Here is a 20585-nt window from a genome sequence, read left to right as displayed (position 1 = left end):
CTGATAAATTCATTTCTTTCATATTGGCAAGAGTTCATGAGCTAGTGACGTATGGGATATACATTCCTACCAGGAGGGGCAAAGTTTTCCAAATCTCAAAATGCCTATAAATACACCCCCCACCACACCCACAATTCAGTTTAACGAATAGCCAAGAAGTGGGGTGATAAGAAAGGAGCGAAAGCATCAACAAGGAACTAGAATAATTGTGCTTTATACAAAAAAATCATAACCACCATAAAAAGGGTGGGCCTCATGGACTCTTGCCAATATGAAAGAAATTAATTTATCAGGTAAGTTCTTACATAAATTATGTTTTCTTTCATGCAATTGGCAAGAGTCCATGAGCTAGTGACGTATGGGATAGCAAATACCCAAGATGTAGAACTCCACGCAAGAGTCACTAGAGAGGGAGGGATAAAAATAAAGACAGCCAATTCCGCTGAAAAATTAATCCACAACCCAAATCAAAAGTTTTAATCTTTATAATGAAAAAAAATGAAATTATAAGCAGAAGAATCAAACTGAAACAGCTGCCTGAAGTACTTTTCTACCAAAAACTGCTTCTGAAGAAGAGAAAACATCAAAATGGTAGAATTTAGTAAAAGTATGCAAAGAAGACCAAGTCACTGCTTTGCAAATCTGATCAACAGAAGCTTCATTCTTAAAAGCCCAGGAAGTAGAAACTGACCTAGTAGAGTGAGCCGTAATCCTCTGAAGCGGGGATTTACCCGACTCCGAATAAGCATGATGAATCAAAAGCTTTAACCAAGATGCCAAAGAAATGGCAGAAGCCTTCTGACCTTTCCTAGAACCAGAAAAGATAACAAATAGACTAGAAGTCTTTCTGAAATCTTTAGTCAACATAATATTTCAAAGCTCTTACCACATCCAAAGAATGTAAATATCTTTCCAGAGAACTCTTAGGATTAGGACACAACGAAGGGACAACAATTTCTCTACTAATGTTGTTGGAATTCACAACTTTAGGTAAAAATTTAAATGAAGTCCGCAAAACCGCCTTATCCTGATGAAAAATCAGAAAAAGAAACTCACAAGAAAGAGCAGATAATTCAGAAACTCTTCTAGCAGAAGAGATGGCCAAAAGGAACAATACTTTCCAGGAAAGTAATTTAATGTCCAAAGAATGCATAGGCTCAAACGGAGGAGCCTGTAAAGCCCTCAAAACCAAATTAAGACTCCAAGGAGGAGAAATTGGCTTAATGACAGGCTTGATACGAACCAAAGCCTGAACAAAACAATGAATATCAGGAAGATTAGCAATTTTTCTGTGAAACAGAACAGAAAGAGCAGAGATTTGTCCTTTCAAGGAACTTGCAGACAACCCCTTATCCAAACCATCCTGAAGAAACTGTAAAATCCTAGGAATTCTAAAAGAATGCCAAGAGAATTTATGAGAAGAACACCATGAAATGTAAGTCTTCCAAACTCGGTAATAAATCTTTCTAGACACAGATTTGCGAGCTTGCAACATAGTATTAATCACTGAGTCAGAGAAACCTCTATGACTAAGACTAAGCGTTCAATCTCCATACCTTCAAATTTAATGATTTGAGATCCTGATGGAAAAATGGACCTTGAGATAGAAGGTCTGGCCTTAACGGAAGTGGCCAAGGTTGGCAACTGGACATCCGAACAAGATCCGCATACCAAAACCTGTGTGGCCTTGCTGGAGCCACCAGCAGTGCAAATGAACGTTCCATTATGATTTTGAAAATCACTCTTGGAAGAACTAGAGGCGGAAAAACATAAGCAGGCTGATAATTCCAAGGAAGTGACAACGCATCCACTGCTTCTGCCTGAGGATCCCTGGACCTGGACAGATACATGGGAAGTTTCCTGTTTAGATGAGAAGCCATCATATCTATTTCTGGAAGCCCCCACATCTGAATAATCTGAAGAAACACATCTGGGGGAAGAGACCATTCTCCCGGATGTAAGGTCTGGAGACTGAGATAATCTGCTTCCCAATTGTCTATACCTGGGATATGGACCGCAGAGATTAGACAGGAACTGGATTCCGCCCATGCAAGTATCAGAGATACTTCTTTCATAGCTAGAGGACTGTGAGTCCCACCTTGATGATTGACATACGCCACGGTTGTGACATTGTCTGTCTGAAAACAAATCAACGATTCTTTCTTCAGAAGAGGCCAAAACTGAAGAGCTCTGAGAATCGCACGGAGCTCCAAAATATTGATTGGTAATTTCCAAACCCCCTGCGCTGTCAGACAAAGTCATGGATACTGAATCTATTTGGAATCCTAAAAAGGTTACCCTTGTCTGAGGAATCAAGGAACTTTTTGGTAAATTGATCCTCCAACCATGTCTTTGAAGAAACAACACTAGTTGATTTGTGTGAGATTCTGCAGAATGTAAAGACTGAGCAAGTACCAAGATATAGTCCAAATAAGGAAACAGATCCCGTTCCGGAAAGGGAACTGGCACAATTACCCCGGATAACTCCAGGTCTGAAACACACTTCAGGAAAGCCTGAGCCTTTACTGGGTTCACTGGAATGCGTGAGAGAAAGAAACTTCTCACAGGCAGTCTTACCTTGAAACCTATTCTGTACCCTTGAGAAACAATGTTCTGGATCCAATGATTTTGGATTGAATTGATCCAAACATCTTTGAAAAATCTTAGTCTGCCCCCTACCAGCTGCGCTGGAATGAGGGCCGCACCTTCATGCGGACTTGGGGGCTGCCTTTGGTTTCCTAAAAAGCTTGGATTTATTCCAGACTGGAGAAGGCTTCCAATTGGAAACCGTTCCTTTAGGGGAAGGGTCAGCTTTCTGTTCCTTATTTTGACGAAAGGAACGAAAACGGTTAGGAGCCCTAAATTTACCCTTAGACTTTTTATCCTGAGTCAAAAAAGCCAAGTATGACGCCCAAACTGACAAATATTCTTTGGCGCCAAAAACGTCTGCAACAAACACGAGCGTCATAGATGACGCAACTACGTGAAAACTCTCGGCGTCAACTAAGATGCCGGAAATGACGACATAACGTCAACAAACGTAATTCTTGCGGCAAAAAAGTCTTGCGCCAAAAATGACGCAATAAATTATAGTATTTAGCGCTCCCGCAAGCCTAACAGCCCGCAATTTAGAAAGAAAGCCAATTGAAAAATTTCAGGTAAGAAATATTTTTTTTTTTATGCATTTCCCAAAAATGAAACTGACAGTCTGTAAGAAGGAAATATACTGATTAACCTGAATCATGACAAATATAAGTATAAAACATATATTTAGAACTTTACATATAAAGTGCCAAACCATAACTGAGAGTGTCATAAATAAAAGGAAATATACTTACCAAAAGAAACTCATATACATAAAGTAGATAGCCAAACCAGTACTTAAACGAGAATCAGTAGAATCTCATTACTTGGATTCTTTATAATGGCCCGCTCCCCCTCCCCCCCAATATTAAAGTGGCCCTTGTCCACTGACTCCTTCAAACCATAATTCAAACCAGTTTACTACCCACTTACGCATGTAGGAATGCTCATTGTTTATCTAGTCCTCGGGTGTTTATATACTAAAGGCTTTATATACTTCATTAATAGACTCCCCAAAATCTATGCATCTATACCACATCATGATCCGTTAGGCCACGTAGTATATGGTTTACAGAAAATGAGGTTCTTAATACCTTTACACAGGTTATTTCCTTTTATCTTAATCCCTACTTTGCTATTAGACTACATTAGACACTGATTGGAATATTTTATACTTGTTGCTGTAAATCTTTGAAGTTTCATGATTCTGTATTTAACCTGTGTAAACTGGTTACTATTTGTTACGATCTCTCTCAACCTCAATAAAAAATGTTTATAAAAAAAAATAAAAAATTCCTCCATCCTTATCAGGAAAAGAAAAATCTCCTCAATTTGAGAGAGAGGAAGTACTATTATGATCATAGACATGATAATACATAACAATAGGGAGAAACCTATAGAGTCCTAGGGAAAACTAACCTTGGACAAAATTAAAAAAGAACTTACAAAAGTTCTCTAAATGCTAGGTAATCTCTTCCTTATAGAGATACTAAAAGTTTAGTATGAGGTACTTCATATAGAAAGGGCTAAAATTGCAATGCAAGAAAATGTCTTTCCATCAAGTCGCCACAAGATGGCGACAAAATCTCAGCAAAGAAGATTTTTACTAAAATAAAGAAAAAACAGATCCTGGGCAAAAACACACACAGTCTGCATAGCAACGATTAAAGGGACACTGAACCCAAATTTTTTCTTGCGTGATTCTGTTAGAGCATAAAATTTTAAGCAACTTTCTAATTTACTCCTATTATCAAATTTTCTTCATTCTCTTGGTATCTTTATTTGAAATGCAAGAATCTAAGTTTAGATGCCGGCCCATTTTTAGTGAACAACCTGGGTTGTTTTTGCTGATTGGTGGATAAATTCATCAACCAATAAAAAAGTGCTGTCCAGAGTTCTGAACACAAAAAAAAAAGCTTAGATGCCTTCTTGTCCAAATAAAGATAGCAAGAGAACAAAGAAAAATTGATAATAGGAGTAAATTAGAAATTTGCTTAAAATTGCATGCTCTATCTAAATCGCAAAAGAAAAAAATTTGGGTTCAGTGTCCCTTTAATAATTGAAAAATGTGAATAAAGCAACAATAAGTATATAAAATACTGTATATTATAACAAAAATCAGAGACCGTAGAAGAATAATAGGGCAGTATTACATAAATACCCCTACTTATTCAGATTAAGCTCTGTGGTGTGTAAGTTCCGCCAAGAGGATAGACATAAGAATAAAGCAAAATATTTAAATTGAAGCTCACCATAACGGCATGGAACCCAAACTAGTCCCAGCACATATACCTCCTACAAAACACATTAGGAGACCCCTAATACCTAGCCCGCATCCTACTAAAAGGAGGAAATAAGGGCATGGAGATAAATAAGGGCACACAGTGCGATCGCCACTAACAGGGAATATGTAAATTTGAGAGCTCATGCTGATCGTCGGCATTGAAATAGGCCACTCCTATGAAAGCGGCCTCTCTGTCAACGCACTTAAAATAAAAGCGCCATGTTGGTCAGTATAATGCACACTGAAATAAAAGCCCCTTTGATTCTGTCAGACCTGCGTCTTCGACAGAAGCTAAACATATAGTTAACTGGCAAGCCGTAGAGCCTGAACCTTAACGCTATTGCATCCGCCAACAATGGCTGTTCCTAGTAGCCGATAGTCATTAAATAATAAAATATGAAATCCAATCTCGCAGTTACTAGCTGATTTACACAAATCTGCTTCTAGGTAGGAGAGGATCACTAATACATAGTGGAGAGGGAGGAAAACAAATTTAACAGGACCTTCATCTGTTATAATGCCCCTTTGGTACAAAAGGACAAAAAAAACGGTACAAAATCAGGGGATCAAACTGACTGTGAAAAAAACATCCTCAACCTATGCCTCATGGTAAAGAGGGATTGGATTATAAAGTCCGTGATAACAGACCATGCAGGGATTGTAGGGAAAAAAAAAGTCGCTCCCACACCCAGAACCCACACATACAGCCTGGGTTACCGTATATAACCCGGCAGAGAATGTAACAAAATCCCAGACCCCTGTAGAAGCCAGATAGCTGCTCGGCCGTAAAATTTTCCTAAACAGAGGATATATAGTTTAAATAAAAAAACCTTTTTGAGGGTAGTCGGTCCCAGTAGGTTCCATATAGTCCACAGGAGAAATAAATCTAAGAGTGCTGTCACCCTCTGACATAGAAGGAAAGCACTTACCTGTGGATCCTGCCGTCCGGCAGGGAATGACATCTAAGGTGTGGCAGAGTCCTTCATGTCTACCACGGACCTGTAGAAAAAGAGAGAACAGAGTAACCAACTCTGGTATTCTATAACAGGGGTAGCAATAATGTTAGAAGTAAAGCAAAGACCACCTCGCCACCTTCTAACTGCTAAAAGCCACCATTACTTTTACTAAAGAGATTGACATGGACACAGCTAGACCCCAATACTTGCTTGCAGGGAAAAGTACCCATTAAAGCAGTGCTTTCCAAACTGTGTGTGAGCAGCAGTGTGTAGGAGTGTCTCTGCTTCAGCACAAATTTTTAAAAATTTTATTTTATTTTGGGGTTTCTGACTTTCCGTCTGCCTGCTACGCATATCACGTGGTTGTCACGTGATTGATACCTAGTGGGTCACAGATCATCTTAACCTATTGGCGCAGCTTAGCGGGAACTAAAACTATTCCCATTGGCGGCACATTGGCTTCTGACTGTTCGTGTAGTCAGTGAGTGACACAGCAGTGTGTTTGCAGCACGGGCAGTAGTCAGTCGGACTCGCAGAGCTCTGAGGGCAGCAGCTTAAACGCTGAGATGAAGTTAGAAGTCAAAGTGTTTTTTTTCTGCAGCTAGTTCCCAGTAGTGGATTCCTGCTCCTGCTCTTGATATATGGATAGGAAGTGAAAGCTTACAAATGCTTGATGATGAAATGCGAGTGTCTTAATCTAATATTCCACTAAATATTCAGAAACTGTGTTCATCCCATCAACCTTATACAGCATATTAAAATAGTAAGTAGCTATTGGTGTTATTAAACTTTGTTTGCACATACATACTGTTACTTGCAAATACATTTTGTTATTATATAATTTATGTATGTGTCTGTATCTCTTAAAACAAGTTAGTTTAACCTCCTGTTTTACTGCGTCGCCAAATGTTGTAGGTCTAAAAAGTGTGTCACCAACATAAAAAGTTTGGAAAGCTCTGCATTAAAGGATTAAAAATCTTCAGACACCATCTACACACAACCTCCATTGACAGAGGCAAAGAGAATGACTGGGGGTTATGGGTAAGGGAAGTTACACTTAACAGCTTTGCTGGGGTGCTCTTTGCCTCCTCCTGCTGGCCAGGAGTTGAATATCCCACTAGTAATTGGAATGAAATCGTGGACTCTCCATGTCATAGGAAAGAAAGACACTATAGTTCAGGACTAAGATATTCTGTGATGTGAAGTATAAGCTATAAAGCTATGTGCCACTATATTGTCAGCATTATCTCTCAAGATATTGTCAGCATAGTATGTAAAGCTACGTGCCCCTATATCGTCAGTATTATTTCTTAATATATTGTCAGCATAGTATGTAAAGCTACGTGCCCCTATATCGTCAGTATTATCTCTCAATATATTGTCAGCATAGTATGTAAAGCTACGTGCCCCTATATAGTCAGTATTATTTCTCAATATATTGTCAGCATAGTATGTAAAGCTACATGCCCTTATATCGTCAGTATTATTTCTTAATATATTATCAGCATACTATGTAAAGCTACGTGCCCCTATATCGTCAGTATTATTTCTCAATATATTATGAGCATAGTATGTAAAGCTATGTGCCCCTATATCGTCAGCATTATCTCTCAATATATTGTCAGCATAGTATGTAAAGCTACGTGCCCCGAAATTGTCAGCATTATCTCTCAATATATTATCAGCATAGTATGTAAAGCTACGTGCCCCTATATCGTCAGTATTATTTCTCAATATATTGTCAGCATAGTATGTAAAGCTACGTGCCCCTATATAGTCAGTATTATTTCTCAATATATTGTCAGCATAGTATGTAAAGCTACATGCCCTTATATCGTCAGTATTATTTCTTAATATATTATCAGCATACTATGTAAAGCTACGTGCCCCTATATCGTCAGTATTATTTCTCAATATATTATCAGCATAGTATGTAAAGCTACGTGCCCCTATATCGTCAGCATTATCTCTCAATATATTGTCAGCATAGTATGTAAAGCTACGTGCCCCGATATCGTCAGCATTATCTCTCAATATATTATCAGCATAGTATGTAAAGCTACGTGCCCCTAAATCGTCAGCATTATCTCTCAATATATTGTCAGCATAGTATGTAAAGCTACGTGCCCCTATATCGTCAGTATTATTTCTCAATATATTATCAGCATAGTATGTAAAGCTACGTGCCCCTAAATCGTCAGCATTATCTCTCAATATATTGTCAGCATAGTATGTAAAGCTACGTGCCCCTATATCGTCAGTATTATTTCTTAATATATTATCAGCATAGTATGTAAAGCTACGTGCCCCTATATCGTCAGTATTATTTCTCAATATATTATCAGCATAGTATGTAAAGCTACGTGCCCCTAAATCGTCAGCATTATCTCTCAATATATTGTCAGCATAGTATGTAAAGCTACATGCCCCTATATCGTCAGTATTATTTCTCAATATATTATCAGCATAGTATGGTGCATTGTAACTGTGGTGTTTTTGTGACATTGTGGTACACTTAGATCAAGGCTTTGTGACTTATTGGCAGCTTTGTACAATCACACACTTTCTCTAATTTTGGTAAAATTATATTCTTTGATTGCAATATAGAAGCAACTGTGCACACTCTATGCACATGCATGTTTCCATAATGTATCATTTCAGTGATCTAAAACAGTCAAGTTGCCTATAAAACATTATAACTGAGCTAAATATTTAATGAGGTGCTATAAACAAGCCCGATATAACGTTAGGTATAAGATTGTTACCGTGAAGTAATGAATTCCATGAGTGTTTTGACTTTCTCATCTTGCTCTACTGTAAGATCCACATCATTGAGTATGTTTGAGGGCAGATGAGGAACCGTAGTGCTTGTGTTCCCTAAACTGATGCTAGAGGAGGTAGAACTTGAGCTGAGCCCTGAGTCGGTCATGGGTGACGGCTGGTATTCAGGTATGAAATCATTAATGCCTATAGAACAAAAAGATAAACCACAAAGCAATTATTTAATACCTGTTTTGTATATAAGAAATTGGTCTTTCTTAATCATAATTGTAACAACAAAAACGGTACAGGACCAAAATATACATAATTGTTATTAAGCCTATTCAAGCAAAAAAATAACAAAAATCCAAGTAATTATTTCACAAAAATGTAATACATTAAAAGGTATAACCTGCTAACACATTAATATGTTTTTACCACAAATGAACATAAATATTTAAAATAGAAAATAAGTAAAAGTTGCTAAAAGTGAAAAAGAACAAAAATGAGATAAAACCGGTTTCCTTCATATGACAAGGAAATCGCTATTACATTCTGCAAGTAATGGCAGCTGAGCCCCACACGTACCTGTGAAGGAGTATTCTAAATGTGCATTTTGTTTGACAGTAAGCACCCTTTGTTCATTACATTCTCTGTTCCTGAGGAGGACAGAAGCAATGCTCTGTACACTGTTATTGGAGCCCATCACTATTAGTAAATGCAAAAGGAGGCGTTTGCAATGTTCATATACCTCAGGATGGTAGTGGTCGAACCCTAGAGAAGGGAAAAACAAAAACAACTGACTGATGAAGTGTATACACTTTCACTAGTTCTGTTAATTTAGCAATAGCCAAGCTGTAAACTAGATCATAGGAGAGAACTCGTGTGATATGGATTTGTGGATACAAAGTCTAGTGCAACTTGATAAAACTAAAAACTTCCCTGATGTCTTCCAAGCACCTCTATATACCCCTCCCAATCCTGCCAGCTTTGATTCATATACAGATAAAACCTCAAAAGAGAGGTGGTGAAGGACAAATGTCCCCAAACAGGACTCAAGGAAACCAGACCAAGTGTAAAGAGAAGACAGAAAGAAAAAAAAAAAGGTTGGTAGGAATAAGTATGATCTATATGCACACAGTTCTCTCTTATCTTTCTGAGAAAGGAAGAACACAATCTTATGAAAGGGATCAAAAGGATAAAGCTTTAGAAAAGATATACAGTCAAACACTATAAATTATTACATTCTATACAGATAATTGTCCCAACATCAAGAAAATAGTTCCACTAATTCAAAAACATTAACTTTCAGAGATGGCTAAACCTTTTCAGCTATCTTGTGGAGAACAACAATTTGGGGGACCAAATAGGGGAGCCTAGTGCAGATTCTTCTTTTCACACCACTTATACAGATATAATAACCTTAGCTGAACCGGCTCATGGGACTACAATAGGTTTAAAATGGCATGCTCTATCTGAACCATGCAAGTTTAAGTTGAACTGTCCTATTATTTTAATAGCTGTACAGCATATGCTAGTATTTGGCAGCCTCTACAGGTAAAATGTAGAATTACTTACCAATGAAAATTGCATGTAGTAATAGATGGAGGTAGCCTCCCCACTCCACTTTGACACTATGATCAATTATTAAATCTGTGAGCAAGATCACTGAAATGTTGCACCTAAAAGATTTCATAAAGGAAAGAAGCACTTTTACAAAGAATTGTCATGAAGTTTTTGTGCAAAAATATTGTGAACTAGAACTAGTATTCATGAAATGTAAAGAATAATCTGTTTAACAAACATACATTTTGTGCCAGTATTCAGGCATTTGTAATGGTATTTGAGCATGCTTTATAAATAAAGAAATAAAAAACGGTGTCAGTATTGTTGCTACCTGTGAAGAGTTGTGCCAGGGGATGTGGTTTCTGGCAAATAATCCACCAGCGGTGACCAACATCCCCCAGAAGGAGGAAAAGGTAGGGGCTCTCCTTGATTGCGTTCCATTACTTTGAGACGCCAATTTGAATAGAGTGGCATTGAATCACCTGAAAAACACATATGTTTAGCAACATTTCTGCTAACTAGCTTTAGTTATATGATAGTGTAATGTAAAATATAACATGCCTGGGTACTACACCGCCAAAAATTATAGCCACTACTACTGTTGGAGCTCCGCAAATATAAGACATAGAGGGGCTGGATCAATCCTTTAGAAATGCTTATTACCTGATTTACCTACATTTTCCAACTTTCCAGTTTACTTATTTTATCAAATTTGCTTCATTCCCTTGCTGAATGAACACATGGGTGAGCCAATGACAATCGGTATATAGATACAGTCACCAATCAGCAACAAGTACCTAGGTTCTTTGCTGCTTCTCAGCTTTCTTAGATAAATCTTTCAGGAAAGGATAACAAGAGAAGGAAGCAAATTAAATAATAGAAGTAAATTGCACAGTTGCTTAAAATTGTATTCTCTGTCTGAATCATGAAAGAAACATTTTTGGTTTCATGTCCCTTTAAATGTAGAAAATCATTAGATAAGTTTTCCTAAAAGATTGGAAGCAATAGAAAGTATAGCAAACAGCTATAAATGACCCATCTACACTCTATAACTTGGGTCAGTATCAGAAATAGTTTTGCAGACATGTATTTGCATTGTAGCCCCTCAAGCAGAACATACAGTGATCTGAGATGTCATCGCAGAAAATGCAGCATGTCTGCAGAAAGAACAGGACACATGCAGGAACTGTTCATTTAACTTTTCATCGCTGCTCCACATTAGGCTGTTCTCTTCAAACAGAGCTGTTCTCTGGCTGCACTGTGTAAGTTTTCCTTACCACATATCATACAGAACAAAGTGCGGCTGTTTTTTTTCTGAATGTAAGACGTTCGTATGAGCAATGCACCTAATTTGCAATGCAATTTTCAACTACTGCACTATATTATAAAACTTTAAATATTGCTTTATTCTCCAGTTAACTAACACAATACAATCAAACTGGTGCTTTACTGTAACTGCCTAATTTAAAATTGAATTTTATTTAAAAATGACCTGCAGAAAATTTTTCACTAAAAAAATCTCATCGCAGAAAGTGAAAAAAAGTTCTGCCTCTGGGATTGTAGCTATCAGGGCCATTCGTTGTTTTGCCACCAGAGCAGATCCCCAGTGTACTAGGAGAAAATGCATTTGTTCAACTCTATAGGAGGGCATCCAGTATTTCCCCAGCTGAAACAAATAGGCCTGTTACTGGCAGATATTTATTTCATCAGTATGAACCAAGGTTATCAAGCTAAATGGAAGATATCATTCACATGAGCACAGGATCTTCACACAGGTAAAATACTTTGTTTTGAGGGGAAAAAAAAGGACGGAGCACTTAGAAATGGACTTTTAGCTTTAGTCTGCTAATGATAACAATGACTGAGGAAGCTATGATTATTATAGCATCTTAATGTCCTTTAAAGTGACATGAAACTTTTTTTTCACGATTCAGATAGAACATACAATTTTAAACAATTTCCCAATTTACTTATATTATCAAATTTGTTTCATCCACTTGGTATCCTTTTCGTGGAAATTTGTGAAAATTCACTACTGGGAGCTAGATGAACACATCAGGTGAGCCAATAACAAGAGGCATATATGTACAGCTACCAATCAGCAGTTAGCTCCATGTAGAGCCTTGCTGCTGCTCCTGAGCCTACCTATGTATGCTTTTTAACAAATCATACAAAGAAATTAAGCAGCATTGACAATAGAAGTAAATTGGAAAGTTGTTTATAATTACATGCTCGATCTGAATCATGATAAAGGACCATTAACTACATTAGAATTGCATAGTCCACAAATACAGAATAAAAAGACAATGCAATAACAGTCTGAATGAGCAGTAGTTTCTTCTCTGACAAAGTTTTCTGTTCCCGTGTAACATGACAGCCATTGGCTAATCACAAAATGCATATACAGTATGTATGCTAATGTGTGAACGCTTTAGGCAGCTGTGACATTTTTTTTAAAGTAAGAATTCTTTAAAAAAAAACAAAAAACCACTCTTTACGTCTCTCTAGCCATAAGCCGTTCATGCTACGCTGTATGTATGTGAACCTTATAGTTGCGTATTCCTGTTTTAAATTGACTAAATACAATTTTGGACTTTTAATCTACACAACGATATCCTTCCTCATTACTTTGCATCTATCCAGTTCCGTCCATCTGTTCCGTTAACCTGGAGATCAGCTGGAGCAGTTTTGTAGTGGTCGATTGGCCGATTCTCACGTGTTTCTGACGTGGCTGAACGCCGTTTCAGTCTGTGTGGACGCCATAGCCCAAGTTGGAGGATCCACTGGCGCTTGTCGGGCAAACTGAGTTCATGCCTGTGCATTAAGAGTGGTACCTGACTATGGGTGTGAAAGCTAGCAGACATTGAATCCTGTGGTATCGTATGAGATCAAGGCGAATAAAAATAATAATGTTACGTATAGTGAGGTTTGGTCTTCGGTCCACTTCAATCATCTTTCCCAAGTACATTGGTACCCTGCACACCTATCATCAATATATATATCAGTGGGATATAGAGGACTTTTGTATATTGGGATTGTTGGTTCACGTTTTTGCTTTTCTTTTAATGAAGCAATAATCATTTTTTTTAAATCAAAACATAAGAAGAATAGGACACCAGGCATAACATTTTGCATAATTATTTTTTTTAAACAAAACTTTTAAGAAATTTGATACTAGCCATAACATTTACTTTGCATTAAAAATGAAAATTAACAATACTTTTTTCTTCTTCGTATGATCCCCCAGAACTACTGCTGTAACGGGACTCCAGCCGGTGGTGCTGGCGATTCAGATTACTATTTAGAGCGTTGTAGATGTCCAGGTGTACGTAGCTAAATAGGGAAAAGAACACATTAATTTACTCTTCTCAGCTAAATATTTTATACAATGATCCATTATTTTCTTTTATTTATAGGAACCCAAGTTTCCCTGAAATAAATTAACTATATTTCACAAGGTAAACTTCTCAGAAGAATAAGTAAAAAAATAAAAATGCTAGCCCTAGACCCAATATTGTATGTATCTACAATACATAGAACATTCTGGTTTCTGAAATTTCTATGTTTTGTACACAACAAAATAGAATGAAGGTATAATCGTATACAATTAGATGAAGTGTAAATACTGTTTAAAGATAAGAATGTATAGATAGATATCAATCTTCCTTTGTAAATGCTACTGAGTCTGCCTTTGTAAAAAGGACATGATTTAACTAAAAATAGTATCTCTAGAAAATGTTTGAGAAAAATAAAGAAAATTGCAAAATATATTATTTTGTATGCTTTTGTTGTAAAATATATCAACATTTTTTTCTGTTTTCTTCCCTCCAGAGAAGCTGGAGAGTTTATTTCCATAGTTGAATTGAGTACGGTAGGTGTTTTGATGTCCCTTTAATAAAGAAAATGCCTCCAAACGTCTACTTCTGTACCACCAACTAAAATCAGTAGGTCATTTTAATGTAGAAGTGGGATAGCATAGCAAGGGAGTAGTCCAGACACATGCAAACGTTTGTGAATGAACTATTTTATTAATTTTAGTTACAAATTGAACAAATTAACACATTTTGTTTGTTAATAAATGAAATTCAGACAAAATATGTCAAATACAGAATTGGTTTTGCACATGTCTAGTATACACTGAAGACGTCTGCAATCAGTGATGCCTCTGACTACATTGACCATCACTTCTTCAAAGCGTTTTCCTCATTATTATCAAGGAGGATCTCTGTAATTTGGCATTCATAATACAAGGCTTACCTCTGTAGTACTCTGTGTTGTGTTTACTAAGCTCCCCTGATATAATGGAATATATTGCTGCTATATAATGTATAACAATATAACAAATCTAGGCTAGACAGTATAGGTCAATCTGTAAAGACAACACTGAACGTTATATACTTGTTATATCCCTGTTACATATAGCAGGAGTATAAAATAACCCTAAAGAAACAGAGAATGTACTGATAACATATTTGCATAGAATTCTTATAATGGTGCATTGATGTGACAATAACAAACACACACAGTCTGACTTACTTCTCCTCAATGCCGTCTCTCACATGCTTGTTCTCAGCATTGTTTTCAGTAGGAGCCACCATAGTATTGCTGCTGGAAGTTGTACCTATGGACAGAAGGAATTTCATTCTTTAAAAAGTGACAGTAAACAGTAAATTTGTTTTTATATTAATGTATTTTCAATGACTTGTTATACTAGCTGCAGTGTAGAAATGATATTTTCAGGTTGTTTGTGTATATGAAGTAGCTGGTGTTGTGCTTTTAAACCACAGCCTATTACTGGGAGTGTAATTTCTTCTAATGACTGTTTACTTAGGCTTGTCAATAGCTTAAAGGGACATTAAACCCAAAAATGGTCTTTCATGATTCAGATAGAGAATACAATTTTAAACAACATTACAATTTACTTCTATTTTCTAATTTGCTTCCGTCTTTAGATATTCTTTGTTAAAGAAATAGCAATGCACATGGATGAGCCAATTACATGAGGCATCTATGTGCAGCCACCAATCAGCAGCTACTGAGCCTATCTAGATATGCTTTTCAGGAAAGAATATCAAGAGAATAAAGCAAATTAGATAATAGAAATAAATTAAAAAGTTGTTTAAAATGGTATTCTATAGCTGAATCATGAAAGAAAATTTTGGGGTTTAATGTCCCTTTAACCCCTTGAGTGCTAACAACGGCTCTGAGACGTTGCAGAGTTTCCCACTTTGGTGTGGACGGCTCAGAGCAGTCGCTAGCACTATCCCACCTTGAGGGAGATCTGGGGGTTCCCACCCGCTCCTACCCCGGCGATAAGGCTTGCATAGTGACAGGCATCGCCGGGGCTTCAGGTTATCGCGGTGATGTCACGTGCAATGACGTGATGACGTCACTGCGCAACTTTATTTATAATAAGTATAGGAGCAGGGGGCATGCTGCTTAGAAGCCTGTATCTCAGGCATCTAAGTAGCTACAGACCCCCAAGACCCACCGTTGGAAAGGTAATCGCCTAACCTTTCCAACAATGTAAGTCTTGGGGATCTGAAATCAAACAAACATTTTTTTCAAAAAATAAAAATTATAATAAAAAAAAACTTAAAAAAGCTTAGCACCCAGGTGGGAAAGTGCTTAGCACTCAAAGGGTTAAACTTCAGTATAGAAACTGAAACATGAACTAATCTAAATGGTTAACCAACAACCACTGCTCCAGATAAAGGATATAAAGGACACCATACTGTAAATTATTCTCCCCTTTAGTGTGTTTACCAATTTACCTGAAAAATGTTTAATAAAAAAAAAAAAAAAAAAAAAAAAAAAAAAAAATCATCTACACTCCAGTTTTGGTTGCAGAAAATCTATGTAACAAAAGTCAGCAGAATATATCAACCTCCCTGTGATGGGTAGGACACACTGTTCCTTTAAATAAAAATTGCTGCAAACCGTTACTGGGAGGGAGAAAAAAAAGGATTTTTAAAATGTCAAGCCAGCCATATATATGAAGTTTATAATGAATTACAATGTAAAATCCTAATTTTTACTTTTGGAAAGTCAATGAAAAAAAGTAAATAAATGCAACTAGAAGCATCTTAAACAACTTAGCAGTGGTGTGAGAGTGGGTTAAAGTTTGTTTTCTTTTTCTTTCTCTATTGTTTTGTCAGAGAATTCAAAAACTGAAAAAATGCCAATGCAGGTCCACTCAATGGAGCAGTCTGCAAACCGCATATAATACAATACAAGACAGTGTTGTATTAATTAAAATATGTCAGCATTAGAAACCTTTAAAGGGACACTCAAGTCAAAATTTAATTTTCATGATTTAGATAGAACATGCCATTTTAAACAACTTCCATTAACAAAATGTGCACAGTCTTTTTATATTTACACTTTTTGAGTCACCGGCTCCTACTGATCATGCCCAAGAATTCACAGAATATACGTATATGCATTTATGATTGGCTGATGTCTGTCACATGATACAGGAAAAGTGGAAATAGACGTAACCGATATCCGTCAAAAAAAAATCTACTACTCATTTGAAGTTCAGACTAAGTGCTATTGCATTGTCTTTTTATCACACATTTGATGATTATGCAAATCTACGGTATTTACTGGTCCTTTAATCTGTTTACTATGATTTTTGTGTTTGTGAAGATTTTTCTGGTTTAGGTTTGCTCACCTGAGGTAACAGAGGGTATTTTGTAGCTGGAAGTGATGCGGTAGTATGGTGGATTGTCCATGTGAGTAACGCCGGAGCTCACAGGATCGGTTAATTGAAGCTCACTCACAAGCTCCTCAAGAAGCTGCATGGTCTTATCTCTACCTAGATATACAATCACCTTCTTTACCTAAGCAGTAAAGAGAGACAAATAAAAACAATCAGCTGTTGGTACAGATATGCTAATGTCAGGAAAATACAACGTAGAAAGCACTGGCTTACGAAGGAATCAGCCATAGCCCAGCCAGAGGTTTTTAAAGTGATATAGGACATAGGTTTGTATTGAGAAGGCTCAGGTTGACCTGATCTATTGGCATATTGGGTGCCCCAGTCCACTCTTTTGAATTTCATCAACCTATAATACTTGTTTGGCTGAATATAAAAAAAGTAATTTAATACCAGATATGTTTGTTGTATTTGTATTTTATTATAAATTTATTTGTAAGTCACAACAATATTCCGTAGTGCCGAGTATTGTCAAGAACTATGCTGCAAACTTTGCTATAAAGACTGTGACTATTATGAATAAGACATTTACAAGCTGGTGAGTAAATGAAGTGGGTATGCTGTGGAACTATCACATTGCATCTTATTACAAGCCAGGCATATTAAGACTAAACACAGGAATAGTTATGAGTGCATGTGATATATTACTGCACTTGACCAGAGAAAAAATGAAACTTTGAAGAATACTGGCCTACATAAAAACAACCTACACAAGTGATTCTGAGCCTTTTAATAGCTGATCTCAAATTATTTAATTGGATAGAACAGGTTCAATGTCAATAAAACTTGATACTGAAAGCAAATACTCACATAAGGCAACAAGCTGGGTTCACTATTTACACCACAAATGCTTATTAAAAAGTGCAAAATGATTTTCAAATTCTTCGACCAGCCATCAGCAAGTGTAGTCCACACATTTTCAATTTCAGACCATGCAACTTCATCGCCATACTGTAAAACATAAATAACGCTTTAGTCAAAACAGTAGATCTAAATATAAAACATGATCAGCACCCTATTGGTGACCCTTTTTATTATATACAGCTGTGATCACAATGTCCATATGGACCTGAAAGCCTGCACTTGTAGCCAAACAGGATGGCACAATAAACACAGGTTTAGGAGACTGCAAATCACTCTTGGAGAGAAGATTTTGCTTCACCCACCTAAAAGGATATGACAAATTAAATGTTTATGATTCAGAGAGAGCATGTAATTTTAAACTCAATTCTACCCTGTATTATCAAATTTACTTTGTTCTTGGTATCCTGTGTTGAAAAGCATATGTACATATGCTCAGCAACAGCAATGCACTTCTGGGATATAGTTAGTGAATGGTGGCTGCACAAATTTTTCTATTGTTTCTGGCTCACCAGATGTGTTCAGTTAGTTCCAAGTAATGGCGTGTTATGTGATTAATTTCTTTGCAGCAATAGTGCTGTAATAAAAAAATAAAACAGAGCATTTTCTTTTTTTCACCTCTAAGCCCCTTTAACAGCAGCTGTTCTGTATAAAGAATTGTATATACAAAAAAATTAAATAAAAAAATATTCTACCACCTTCCCAGGAATGCAGAGCTTTGGCCAGGGGTCAGCAGAAGGGATGCTGTAAAAAGTGTGAAGCATTGTCTCTCTCTATGTGGGCATAAGCCAAATACCCAGTAATGAGAACTAATTGCTGTATGCCAGCTAAGTGACAGAGGGGAGGATTTTCCTACACAGATGAACCTAGGCTTGAACTGATTTAGGCTCACAAAACAAGCTGCTGCTTTTTGCATTGAGTTCTCATTAGCTTATAAAACTGAGTACACCTATCACCGGGTATTTTACTTTTGACTGATGAAGGTGACAAAATGTTGTGTGTAGAACACTGCGTACCATGCAACATGTATATGTATACAAACAGTAGTCAGGCTCCTAAATTAGAGAGAACTGTGTCATGCCCTGCAGCAATTCTTTTTGTAAATGTATTCAGAAGGAAGCTGAAATGTGATCTGGCTTTGCATCTTAAAATACCATTAAATACAGTAGAATGCATAATGAAAAGATGCATAATAAAACAACATTGCACTGGAACTTACTCTGAATTTTAAATAAAAAATAGTCTTTTAAATGAACATTAAACGAAAGAAAAAAACTCATGCATATGAAAGCCCTATTTAAACAGAAAGTGCATGTTTGTGCACTACTTATCCAGTGGGACAGAAGCTAACTAACTGATGAGGGCAACTCTGAAAACCCTATTTATTGGTGGACAAATAGCAGTAAATTTAATTCTAACATGAAATAGTATTTATAAGATGTAAGCCCTTATATACTGCCTTCTATGTACAGAGCTGTTACCTTTGCGGTCATGTACATCAAGTTGTTTAAGACCATAGCTGTTGCTTGAGGTGATCCCCAGCCTTCTCCTCTCAGCCAGCGCCTGCTATTAACCATCATTTCTCTGTCCCTCAGGGAGTCCTCATCTTCTTCGTGTCTTCGGGCTGTTGGCAACGGCTTCAAATCAACCAACTCTATATTGTTCATCCAAGGTAGTAAATAATGCAGCATCACCTGTCTTCCAGCAGGGTGCGCTGTTTGTATTCTCTGACTAATTTCTATTAAAGAAGATGGCAAAATCAGTAAAACTATAACGCAAAAAATGATTACGTAGAACTGTATGAAAAACGAACAACTGCTAAAGCATGCTTATAAATTGTATAATCTAAGTCAATTTTCTTTCTCTTTGGTTCATATCTAAACTGTATAGAAACTACTTCAAAAACTAAATTTATGCTTACCTGATAAATTTCTTTCTTTCTTGACACGGTGAGTCCACTGATCATCTAATTACTATTGGGATATTCACCTCCTGGCCAGTAGGAGGCGGCAAAGAGCACCACAGCAAAGCTGTTAAATATCACCTCCCTTCTATCCAACCCCAGTTATTCGACCGATGTAAAGGAGAGAAAGGAAGCAACAAGGTGCAGAAGTACCTGAGGTTTATAACATAACAAAAAATATCCTGTCATCAAACACAGGGCGGGCCGTGGACTCACCATGTCAAGAAATAAATATATTTATCAGGTAAGCATAAATTTCGTTTTCTTTCTAATGACACAAGTCCACAAATCATCTAATTACTATTTGGAATCAATACCCAAGCTAGAGGACACAGATAAGGGAGGGACAAGACAGGGAACCTAAACAGAAGGCACCACTGCTTGAAGAACCTTTCTCCCAAAGGAAGCCTCAGCCGAGGCAAAAGTATCAAACTTATAGAATTTTGAAAAACTATGTAGAGAGGGGCCAAGTTGCAGCCTTGAAAATCTGTTCTACAGAAGCTTCATTTTTGAATGCCAAGGAAGAGGAGCTCGTAGAATGAGCCGTAACCTTCTCGGGAGGCTGCTGTCCAGCAGTTTCATAGGAGAAGCGAATTATACTCTTCAGCCACAAAGAAAGAGAAGTAGCCATAGCTTTCTGCTCCTTACGTTTCCCAGAGAAAACTACAAACAGAGCAGAAGACTGACGAAAATCCTTAGTCGGCTGTAAATAGAATTTCAGAGCACGAACCACGTCTAGGTTGTGCAGAAGACGTTCCTTATGAGGAGGAGGATTAGGACATAAAGGAGGAACAACAATCTCCTGATTAATGTTCCGATCTGAAACTACTTTAGGAAGAAAACCCAATTTAGTACGTAAAACAACCTTATCCGAGTGAAAGATAAGATAGG

The 20585-nt window shown here is 37.0% G+C and overlaps 1 protein-coding gene across 5 annotated transcripts in view; it reads right to left on the bottom strand.

Moving 5' to 3' along the window:
• The window catches only part of FRYL (FRY like transcription coactivator), a 916813-nt gene that overhangs the window by 158100 nt on the left and 738128 nt on the right, over positions 1-20585 (bottom strand). For all 5 annotated transcript variants that reach the window (XM_053703981.1, XM_053703978.1, XM_053703979.1 and 2 more), the window contains 9 exons: positions 19213-19469; positions 17681-17821; positions 16826-16994; positions 14686-14770; positions 13370-13482; positions 10481-10631; positions 10162-10265; positions 9172-9357; positions 8589-8790 (listed from right to left, as the gene is read on the bottom strand). In XM_053703981.1, the coding sequence (XP_053559956.1) occupies positions 8589-8790; positions 9172-9357; positions 10162-10265; positions 10481-10631; positions 13370-13482; positions 14686-14770; positions 16826-16994; positions 17681-17821; positions 19213-19469 (1408 nt within the window). The remainder of the gene's footprint in view (positions 1-8588; positions 8791-9171; positions 9358-10161; positions 10266-10480; positions 10632-13369; positions 13483-14685; positions 14771-16825; positions 16995-17680; positions 17822-19212; positions 19470-20585) is intronic.

The sequence above is a fragment of the Bombina bombina genome, chromosome 2 (assembly GCF_027579735.1).
Source record: "Bombina bombina isolate aBomBom1 chromosome 2, aBomBom1.pri, whole genome shotgun sequence".
Classification (NCBI taxonomy): Eukaryota; Metazoa; Chordata; class Amphibia; order Anura; family Bombinatoridae; genus Bombina; species Bombina bombina.
This window is presented reverse-complemented; position numbering and strand designations above follow the sequence as displayed.